We start from the raw sequence: 11174 nt of genomic DNA on the forward strand, positions 1-11174 counted from the left end.
CCCGGCCCCTGCCCCGTTCTCCCGGCGGCAGCGCGGGGCGGAGGAGAGGGAAGCGCTCCCGTGGGGGCAGCGGCATGGAGATGGAGCCCCGGGTCTCCTTATCGCCCTCTCCCCCTCGCAGCCCAGAGGCGCGGCGAAGGGAGAGAAGAGTTCTGAAGGAAAGCAAGGAGCAGTCCGGCTTCCTCACGCGCTTTCCGTAACGCTGCTCCCGCCTCCAGCGAGGGGATTTCTCCTAGCTAAGACATCCTGCCTTCCCCCTTTCTGGGGCTGAACATACTCGTGGAACGCGCTTTTAAGGAGGAATGCTTTGTGGTTTCCGCTTTAGTATTTGTTGGAGTGTAACATCATTCCTGAGCTCCTACAGCTCCACCTGCAGCTCGTTGCCGAGCTGTGCCTGAGCAGCAGAGCCTGCTTGCGCTCCTCAGGCGCTCCGGATCAGGAGACGCCCGTGGGAGCAGGGCAGGACTCTGCCTGCAGCGGGGTCACTGCCCCACAAGTCGCTTCTCTCACGCTTGAGGCCAGCTCTCCCTCTCAAATGTCAATAAAAATGGAACACCAGAGTGTGCTAACTCGAGTCTTTCACATCGTGCACACTTCTGCTTTCCCAAGAGGAACAGAGTAACTCGCAGGCCAGAGAGCCAGTTCTTCCTAACTATTACCACCTGCCTAATCACAGAGCCGAGCTGCTGGTAATGAGGTGGAAGAGCAAAGCTTGGGACTGCTTCCATCTTGACAGAGCAAGAGACACCAAAGCTGAGGCCTCACCTGCAGCACTGAGACCGAGGGCACAGCACAAAGCCACGGCTGTGCCACGGGGACAGGCAGCACAAGAGGTCTAAAAACAGCACAGCATTGGCCCAACTCTTTTGAAGAACAAATTTTAACCTTTATTAACAGTAGACAAGGCTGTTCTTTCCAGCAGCAATTGCAACAGGGTCTAGAACAAAGGACAACAGAAAGACCAAAAGTTAGCTGAGCTCTGAACAGAATCACCTTCTTTTAAATGTTTTACATCCTTGCTCCTTACTATGGAATATGGGGATTATTTTTCTCCCCATTACTTAGTAACGATTTGGCCATTTCACACCTCCCTCATGATGAAAATAAAAATTATTATAAGTCATCATCTCCCACACGAAACGAGGGAAAAAATACTGTCATAGGAACAATTAGGACTGCAGAGCCCACGCACCACTGGAAAACCAAATAATCACTCCATAAGGAAAGCACAACACGTTTTGTGGCTGTTAAAACCTTACTGACTGAAAATGCTTCCAAGCCTAAGATTTTAATGTTTTGGGGATGAGTTTCTGTCCCTATCTGCAGTCCTGTCAAAGTCAGACAGGAGATTCATATGAAGGCTTTTCCTTTTTGCAGGAAACCTGGCAGTGGCACTGCTAGGAGGTACCTAAAGCAAGCAGAGCATCAAACAGAACAGGAGACTAAAGCAAGGAGGGATAGACACACCGCTGGAACTCTGGGCTGTGGTTTCAGCACCTGCAGCTTGCTGCAGCGCCACACGACCACGCAAAGGCATCGGTGTGAGAAAACAAGACAGAGTCTGATTCTGTCAGGTTTCCAGCCCAGAGCTGGCCCCAGCCACCAGACAGAAACCATCAGTGTTTGGATCCAGAAGGGAGCCAGGGCTGGGATTTCCGGATGAGAGGCCACACAAGGCCTGGCCGTTAGGTGTCAGCTGTGCACCGAACTCGTGGGACAGTGCCCTCCACACAGCTCAGCAGCAAAACAGTCCAGCTGTTGGAATCCAAAATACAGGCAATTCTCAGAGCTCTGGGCCTGTAAGCCAAAGCTTAGAATTAAACACAGGATTTGATCCGAGACCTTGGAAAAGGCTTCCAAACTTAGGTGCTAGAAGCAAGAATATGGATTTATAACTTAAAGCAGAGACACATTAAGAACAGAGAAGTTTAGAGTTTTACAATTTAAGATACAGGAAAAATACAAACAGCTACAAAGGTAAACAAGGAGTTCAGAATGCAGTACTGTAGATTTGTGTGTCATAACATGACCAACTAACAAAGCTCACACTGTAGCATGAGTCCTTAAGATGAAATAATTAAAAGTTGGGTCAAAAACATAAATATCCTTGTTGGCAGTGTTTTATTGGTCAACAAAGCCTTAAAAGTCTTCTAAGTAAAGGTCTTGTGACCTTCTGAACCATGCAGTAAAGATGTGAGCCAAACTCATCCTTTCCATCTATACAGAAGAAAACTAAACCACAATCTAAAAACTCAGAGGTCCTATCTCTAACTTGTTCAAAATTCCTTCAAAAATCCCCATATTCAGTAGTTAACCCCCAGTGCACCAAGCTTTATAGCATGCAACCTGTTTTAGAGCTCCCAGTCCTTACAAACCACTGCTCCAGGGGATCCACCCCGGTACCTCCTGCAGGGCTTGAGGCTGCATTCATCCAGTCAGGCTGCAGGGTGGGTTTACTTCCCTTAGGCTGCAATATTCACCTTTTTCAGTGCTTCTTCTGCTGACAACTCAGAATGGCAGAGGCCTTCTCCTCAATAGAACTGATGGCCAAGCCAGTCAGGACACCGTTGTTCATCCTCCTCACCTCCTGCACAGCGTCCGCAATTTCCTCTCTGGGGGAATTAAGGAAATAGCTGTGAACATCATGTTTTGTGCCACACATTTAGTGATTAGTTAGCGTGGGTATTGGCTCCATTACAGATCAGGGCTGAAAAGGAAGCCAAATATCTCACCTGCTAAACCCTGGATGCCTTTGTTGGAGTCTCTTTATTAACTTGGTAAAGCTGCTCAAGTTCAGGCCGTAAGGAGGAACAAAGACACCAGTTTTGTTCACAGAGGGACAAGTGGATGTCTTCTGCAGGAAATTTTCCCCAGGATCCCAGAAGTGCATCAAAATAAGGGAAAAAATGCATGGCTTAAGGGTTGTACAGGTAATACAACACACCTCTTTCCTACAAGTAAGTATAAAATCCTAGACCTACAGAATGGTTTGGGTTGAAAGGGACCTTAAAGCTCATCTTAGTCCTGCTACTTTAAATTAGATCCAATTGCCATTTCCCAAATGACCAGCATGTTTAGAGGGAAATCCCCAAAGACAGCCAATCTGTGTGGTTTAGGTGAGCAACACCAGCAATTACTGATTTGCCCTATACTCTCCAAGGACCAAGCTGAGCCAATACAAAACACTGTTTGTATGTAGAGGTTTCTTAGATTTATGCTGGAAAATCCAAGAGTTTCTTTCCCATCCATTACCCCAAAATCTTTCCTGTATAAAGCCACATGACATTTACATTAAAAAAACTGGTGTTACAAGATGAAAAATCTAGTGCAAATGGGGAAATTCCAAACTGTCCTAGGATTCAGAAAAACCAGCTGGGGCGTCATAGTTTGATGCAGGGGCAAAAGAATGGTGCTTTCACTCTTCTGCCACATGCCAGAAATTTATTACCATTATGTAACGTATTTTCCTATCCTGACATCATCTGCTATCTAATAAATGTTACTGACAAGAAGATTTAAAGCTTAGTCTGCCACACAAAGGAGTGCTAGTAATAATTACTTCCCTTCTGATTATCTCCAAGTAAAGAATGTGCCAGCTGTTGAGTAGGTGATTTCAGGTCAGGGCACTTGGTAGGAAATGCCGAGTATGAAAGAAGCCTTAAAGAGGCAAGAAATTCCTCCTACAAATTAAGAACAGACCTACCTCGGGCACTGAGGGTTTTGGGCCACCAACAGGAACAGAAGAAAGTTCATTCCCACTCCCCACTCTCTTCACTTCTAATAATAAATGTAAGAAAGCAAAGAGTGACTAACTGTTCTCGAGCTGACATCTTCTCCGTAGATTTTGGACAGCCTAGAGAAAACTTTAGAACTAACTAAGGGAAAGAAGAGAATCTTCTAACAGAAGATGAATGTCCTGAGAAGCACAGCAGTTCCGCTTGTGAACATCTTTTCCCTGAGTGTTTCCTGAGATTTTAAGAGGCAGAGGAAAGACAGCTCTGAAGTAACAGTACCAGTGCTGAAGGCTGGTGTGGAGAACCCCCAGGCTCTCTGCCTTCAACACCCTGGGACTTCTCACCACACCCATCACTGTGACTCCAGTCTCCAAACACTAACCATTTACATCTCACTCCGAAGAGTCCAGCATGGGAAGGAAACACAAAGAGAAGGAGGAGGAGGAGAAAAAAGGAAAGATTTCCATCTATGTGACTGGCTGGGCATTTACTAATTTGAGTTCAAGCACTGCAGGTGAAGTTTTCAAGGAAAAACATGGATGGATGAAAACAGCTGAGTACAGGCATTCACTGCTAGAGAATGAGAAAACAAATCTGAAAACCTAGCTGCCATTTTTTCCAAGTTTACTTATGCTCGGAGAAGGAACAGAGCATTCCAATAATAAACACCATTATTTGGTTTATCAGCTTAAAGCACACGCCTTTACCTCTCGAGTCAATCGAGTCTTGTTTTCCTTGTTGCTTTTTCATTTCTTTGCACATTACTGAAATATCTGTCACTGACAAATCTTCCTTAGCATCAAACCAATACTCACTTCCTTCCTCATTTTCTACACAGCCTTGGCAGTTGGGATAAAAATTCAAGTGTTAAAATTCAAACCGTGGTATGCTACACAAAAGAGTATCAAATTTCTGTGCTTTCAGCTACTTACATCTCTTGGTGCTACATTTCAAAGATGTGACATTTACTAGTTTGGAATTCAATTTAATTAGAAACTTTTAAAAATATGTAAGTAATAATACAGACCCACTATTACTTATCAATAAATTTTAATAGCTGAATATAAACATCCCATCACAGAAAGGGCAGCTGGGTTACCACGTACATGTTTTACACAGGGTTTCCTTCCTCCCCTGAGAACTTAATTCACAAATAAAGGATTATTTTTACTAGGAGCACATCACTCACCACGTTCCAGAGCCTGATCTTTAGGTTGTTCTTCCCATGTCTCAGGGGAAGCAGAGTCACCTGGCTGATCACCATCAGTCTGTGATTTGTCCTACAAACACATTTCAGTGATATCACAGCACTCCCACCTGACTATAAGCTATTTTTCAGAATATCAGCCCATGAAGCAGGTGAATTTTAAGAAGTTGTATCTGCTGATCATCCTCAAGAACCCCCAAGTTACTTTATTTTGAAAGGGCAATTAAAATTGTGAACATATGAGCTGCATTTGCAATTAGTGGCAGAGGATCCCAGGCTGAGAGCCCAGAAGACTCTGATCACATTTGCAGGCACCTAAAAGGAGAAAATACTTCTCAACATTACCATCTCCAAAAGCCAGGAGTGAAGAATTCCCTACCATATTGACAGAAATCCCCTTTTCTTGCCGTTTTGGTTCTTCAAAGTCAGCTTTCCCTTCACCTGGAAGATCACTAAAACACAGCCGAGAATTTCATACAAAATATGGGACAAGAATTTTAAGTTCTACAGCAATCTACGTATTTCCAGAAGCTCACAATAAAATTAACATTCTTAATAAATCTTGGCTTTTTTCGTTCTATCTTAATAGTTTTCTGTGTGATGTTCGGATGTATTCCTTACAATTTGAAATACCAGTGCAACTTGTACTCATTATTTACAAAACAAAACCATTGCCTTTGCTTTTTCTTGATCAACTTCACTCATGCTTAACAGGAAACTTCAAACAGTCTCTAGCAGTTGACCCAATTCAGTAAAAACTTACTGCCAAATTGGTTTTCACCTCCACTTACAGAAAGTCACTGGACAGGGCTCCTAAACGTGTTCTATCATATACCTGCCTGAAATAAGAAGTTATTTTTCTATCATTCTTCGTATCTGAATGATTACTTCAGCAAAACAGCTTCATATTATCTCTTAATATTATCATCTCTGCTGGCAGCAAAGTCTTTCTGGGTTTTTGTGCTGTGAGATTTTTTTAGGGTTTTTTTGTTGCTTAGTGCCATTATAACTGGAGACAAAGACTTTTAGTAGTGAAAGCAGGGAAACAGGAAAATGACCTGTAAATTGGTAACTTTTAATATAAAGATGGGAAAGACATTCCCTGGTTTGCATACTAGAACAGCACAGAGGAAAAATGCCCTTAAAATAAAACCATTGCACCCCACAGGGCAATGCTGGTCTTTCAGCTAAACAGCCTGAAACAACAAGATGCATCCTGAAATAAAAGAAATTACAGGTTTAACACCTGATAAACTCATTTAACTTAGTAAGTACAACAAATGAAAACTACTTACTCAGAGTAAAGACTCTTTCTGAAAAACTGTCAAAAAAAAAGAGATTAATCTATAATTATCTTAATTATAAAACAATTTCTATTAAAAACATAAAACAGTTAAGAAATTACCTTGGAGGGGATGTAAAAGGAAGAGAGTGGGGAAAACTTCAGCTCAACTGACAGTGGTGGAAGTTCATTTAAAGGTATGCCCATGTTTATTTTCCTTCTCATACTGCTGTAATTATTGTCCAGCTCATCCAAAACAAACATGAGAGATGAAAGTAACTCAGCCTTGTTCTGACATCTATTAAAATAGGATTAAGAAAGCAACATCAATTTAGACATTTCATTGATTTTACAGCTACTGGAGATGCCCAAAGATTTTACAGGGTTTAAAGATTCCTCTACATTGTAGTATATAGAACGTGAATTAACAACTGTAGTGTGCATCACTTGAGTTTTATTCCAGGAAAAAAAAGAAGGATTTTGGGACTGTGAATGCTTAAAAAAAAAAAAAAAACCACAAAAAAAACAAACAAAAACAACCAAAAAAACACAAACGAAACAAAACCCACAAAAAACCCCCAAACAATTACGGCTGGAAATAAGACTTGGGGGTCCTCTGGACAACACCACTAATTCTAAACACTCCCAGAAGCTATGGGAAGAATCTACCAGTACCATTTAGCAATACTGGCCTGACAACCAGGTACCCATTTTATTTTAAAGGACATTAAAGCACATGCCTCCCAAGATAGGTGTTTTCCTCCAAAGCCAGCTCATAAACCTTCAAGCAGTGCTGGTAGCACATCTCGTAATGGGTGGCCAGGAGCTGCAGCTCTGCTTCAGTTGCTCTCTGCAGGACGTCCTGAGAGCAGCTTGATGCAGAATTCTTCCCAGTCTGCTTGTTGGCATGTTCTGGCCTTTAAAATAATAATAACAATAACAGAATATTTATTCCAGGGCTTCAAGATTTTGTTTACGTTCGTGGTGTTTTATTTTGAAGCAAGGAGCTCGCCAGAAGCTATTTCTGATAGGATTGAAGGAAAATCCCATTTAGCCCACAGTAACGATTGTAGCATTACAGTCAGTTTTATCAGAGGTGAGAACTGCACAAGCACCATCATAATTTCTATCCAAAAAGTGAAGCCTTAAGAACAAAAAGTAACTCAGCAACACTGTGGATCTGCCAACACACTAATTGTGTTTCCACAGGCATGGAATAGTTTAGGTTGGAAAGGATCTCTGGAGGTCTGCAACTGCACAACAAGGCTGCTTTGGTCTTTGTTCAACTTCAAGGAGTCCTCAGCTCAGTCTTCTCACCTGTCCAGGCCTCTGCAGCAGAAATTGCTGCCCAAAAGCTTTTAACACCATCAGTTTTGCCAAGCCACCGACAACCTTTCAACCATGAAAAAACCTCTTCTCCAGAATCTCAAATTCCAAAACCAAGACCAAACTCCTGACCCACCTGTCGGTGCCTGTCTTCCACTCACAGACAGACAGATTATCTTTGGATTCCTGCTTTTCAAAAAAAAAGAAAAAAGCCAAAAGTTAACAGATTAACACCCAAACAGACAAGTTAAAATTAACAGAAGTTCTATCAAACTGGTCTGGTGGCCCTTCTTGTTTTGTGTCAATTACCTGCACGTGTGAGCTGTGAGCTCTGAAGGACAATCCCGTGTTGGAAGCGGCGTCCACAGAGGTTGGACGCAGCCACGCCACGGGTGGAGTTTTGCTCATCATGGTTACCTCTGTGTTCACTGCCCTGGAGCACAGATAGGCCTGGGCACTGCTGCTTCTGCTCGCTGGGAAGCCAGCTCTGGAATCAGAGCCAGCAGCGACACCAGGAACGTTCCTCAGGGCTTCACCACGCTCCAGCGTCACAGCCCTGGGGCTCTCACCAGAGGGTTTATCTGCAGCTTCCATGCCAGCAACAGGATTCTTGCTCGGGAGGATTTCAGGGACTGGGAGCTGGGTTTCAGCACCCTCTGCAGTGTTGCTGGTACCACGAGTGCTTCTGAAGTAGAAGGGCTCTGCATGTTTGCAGAGCTGGGCCTCTTCCCCGGGCAGCAGGAAAGCAGGGTCTGGCTCCACTGCCACGCTGTGGGTGGGTCTTTCGCTCTTTCTAGAATCTTCTTCCCCTGCTGTGATTTGGGGTGGCATCTTGTCACCAATCAGTGGCATGGCCTTCACCTCTCCAACCTCCCCCTGCTCCAAAAACTCACTTGAGTTGTTCTTAACCTCCTCATACTCCTCGTAAGCACTGAGATACTCCAGCTGCGAGTCTTCCCCTAAATCTGCACCCAGGCAGGAGGTCTGACTGAAGCAGCTCCTTTTGCTGCTCTTTTCCACTTCCATGGCACCAACAGGCTCTCCTCCTCAGACGGAATCACACAACTCACTGCCACCGCAACCTCTCAAAGTCACTGGTTTGGCTCTTCCTACCTTAGCAAAACTTAAGAGAAGTTCAAGATGCTCCGTCGTATTGAGAAGAATTAAAAAAATACATGAAATTAGCCATCCTATTTTCATCTACTGCATGCTACTAGAGCAGGTAGGAATTCTACAGCACATTCCTAAAAAAATCCCAAGAGCTGATTTCTGAATTGGTGGAATCCCTGTTACATCATACAGCACACAAAGTGTTCAAATAAAGGTTACTTTATATTAAGGAAGAGGCGAACTTTGAGCTCCGTGCCTCCCAAAAACTAAAAACCCCTTGGGTGTTGGACAAGGGGGAAATTAAAGCATATTCTTCTTAATTCTGGGGAAGCAAGAAGAAACTTACCAGGGACAAAACCCTATGAAAACCTGAGAATCTTTACAATCAGAAAGCTGTCAAGGAACACAAGAAGGTCATTTAGCAATAGAAAGAACCTGGACAATTCACCAGACTAAAGCAATATACCTGCTCTGAACTTGCAGCAAACCCAGTTTGGTAACAAACACCAACAAGAAGCAGAGAAAGAGGGTAGGGATGGAAGATGCTCTTTGTGAAGCTTGTTCCTTAGGAATATTGTCAGTTTTTCTCTGCCTTCCCTCAGAAGCTCCTAACAAAGACAGGAATACATAAAAACATTAACCATCTTTCTCAATTATGTGTGCTTTCCAAACTACTTAAATGACACATCTAAATTTCAGTCACTCTCTCTGACAGCCCTTCCGCAGGGTGGAGGGGGAAGAAATAAGGATTAATATTCAAATGTTCAAATATTCAAGCCTTCCATTATCCCAGGTTGCTCCAAGCCCCATCCAACCTGGTCTTGAGCACTTCCACGGTTAAATTATACATTTCTACAGTCATTTTTTTGCCTCAAAAACATTGTCCTTTTTTACTACATCAACTTTACTTTCACCCCCTAACCGAAGCCTTGAGCAACTCCGCGGCATTAAAAAGCTGAACGCTGCCAAAGCATATCCCAGATACCTGTACAGAAATCACAACAGAGTCACACAAAGTCACAGAGAAGTGACTTTTCCCTTGAGAACAAGAACCAAAACACCTCCACGCCCCAAACAAGGTACAGCAACCTCCCTGTCGCTGCTAGCGATACAAACAAATGCTGAACCACAACCGAGCCCGTCCCCGCCGCAGCGCCGGCTGAGGGTGCGGGAGCCCTGAGGGCAGCCCGGTGCTCCCGCTCGCCCAGGGGGACCCCTCAGGCGGGAGAGCGGCGTCTCACCGCAGCTGCGGAGCAGGCTGAGCCGCGGTCCCGCCGCCCGCACCGAGCCCCGGGCCCGCTCCGCTCCGCTCGCCGCCCGCACCGAGCCCCGGGCCCGCTCCGCTCCGCTCGCCGCCCGCACCGAGCCCCCGGCCCGGCCCGGCCCGCTCCGCTCCGCTCGCCGCCCGCACCGAGCCCCCGGCCCGGCCCGGCCCGCTCCGCTCCGCTCGCCGCCCGCACCGAGCCCCCGGCCCGCTCCGCTCGCCGCCCGCACCGAGCCCCCGGCCCGCTCCGCTCCGCTCGCCGCCCGCACCGAGCCCCGGCCCCGCTCCGCTCCGCTCGCCGCCCGCACCGAGCCCCCGGCCCGCTCCGCTCGCCGCCCGCACCGAGCCCCGGGCCCGCTCCGCTCGCCGCCCGCACCGAGCCCCGGGCCCGCTCCGCTCCGCTCGCCGCCCGCACCGAGCCCCCGGCCCGCTCCGCTCCGCTCCGCTCCGCTCCGCTCGCACCGAGCCCCCAGCCCGCTCCGCTCGCCGCCCGCACCGAGCCCCGGGCCCGCTCCGCTCCGCTCGCCGCCCGCACCGAGCCCCCGGCCCGCTCCGCTCCGCTCGCCGCCCGCAGCGCCTCACGCCCCCCCCCACACGCGCAATCTATGCCCGCCACCGCGCCCCGCGCTCATTGGCTGCGGCGCGCGGCGCTCCGACGCCTGATTGGCCGGCGTGGAGCCCGCTCTCGCAGCGTGCACCTCCTCCCCCTTCCCTGGGAAAGCGGGGCCCCGCGTCCCCTCAGAGCCGGTACCGCCATATTCCCCCAGAATCGGTACCGCTGTATCCCCTCAAAGGCGAGGCCCCCGCGTCCCCTCAGAGCCGGTACCGCCATATTCCCCCAGAATCGGTACCGCTGTATCCCCTCAAAGGCGAGGCCCCCGCGTCCCCTCAGAGCCGGTACCGCCATATTCCCCCAGAATCGGTACCGCTGTATCCCCTCAAAGGCGAGGCCCCCGCGTCCCCTCAGAGCCGGTACCGCCATATTCCCCCAGAATCGGTACCGCTGTATCCCCTCAAAGGCGAGGCCCCCGCGTCCCCTCAGGGCCGGTACCGCCATATTCCCCCAGAATCGGTACCGCTGTATCCCCTCAAAGGCGAGGCCCCCGCGTCCCCTTAGAGCCGGTACCGCCATATTCCCTCAGAAGCGTTACCGCCGTGTCCTTCCAGAATCGGTGCTGCCGTGTTCCCTCGGAGCCAGTACCGTCATACCCCCCAGAATCGGTACCCCTGTATCCCCTCAATGGCGATGCC

General features: G+C 47.5%; 1 protein-coding gene and 1 long non-coding RNA gene across 2 annotated transcripts; both read right to left on the bottom strand.

The window, feature by feature from the left end:
- Positions 1-3514: 3514 nt before the first annotated feature.
- Positions 3515-6713, bottom strand: RBM44 (RNA binding motif protein 44). Its single transcript, XM_068196601.1, has 7 exons — positions 6347-6713; positions 6237-6262; positions 5733-5780; positions 5321-5393; positions 4924-5014; positions 4442-4573; positions 3515-3777 (listed from the first exon to the last, which is right to left on the bottom strand). The coding sequence occupies exons 1-7, from the start codon at positions 6485-6487 to the stop codon at positions 3659-3661; spliced, it is 630 nt and encodes a 209-aa protein (XP_068052702.1). The 5' UTR covers positions 6488-6713; the 3' UTR covers positions 3515-3658.
- A 339-nt stretch (positions 6714-7052) lies between these two features.
- LOC137477472 (uncharacterized) lies at positions 7053-7925 on the bottom strand. The gene is made up of 3 exons (XR_011001018.1): positions 7859-7925; positions 7686-7735; positions 7053-7140 (listed from the first exon to the last, which is right to left on the bottom strand). It is a non-coding gene; the product is annotated as an uncharacterized lncRNA (long non-coding RNA).
- Positions 7926-11174: the final 3249 nt, after the last annotated feature.

Source organism: Anomalospiza imberbis, chromosome 7, assembly GCF_031753505.1.
Source record: "Anomalospiza imberbis isolate Cuckoo-Finch-1a 21T00152 chromosome 7, ASM3175350v1, whole genome shotgun sequence".
Taxonomy (NCBI): domain Eukaryota; kingdom Metazoa; phylum Chordata; class Aves; order Passeriformes; family Viduidae; genus Anomalospiza; species Anomalospiza imberbis.

Bases quoted from the DNA above. Each gene is read 5' to 3' on its own strand.
- RBM44 (XM_068196601.1), bottom strand. From the start codon at position 6,487: ATGTTTGTTTTGGATGAGCTGGACAATAATTACAGCAGTATGAGAAGG. The intron at 5,015-5,320 runs GTAGGGAATTCT...ATGTGTTTGTAG, and splicing joins AGGGGATTTCTGTCAATATG to GACAAATCACAGACTGATGG. The intron at 4,574-4,923 runs GTGAGTGATGTG...CCAACTGCCAAG, and splicing joins AGATCAGGCTCTGGAACGTG to GCTGTGTAGAAAATGAGGAA.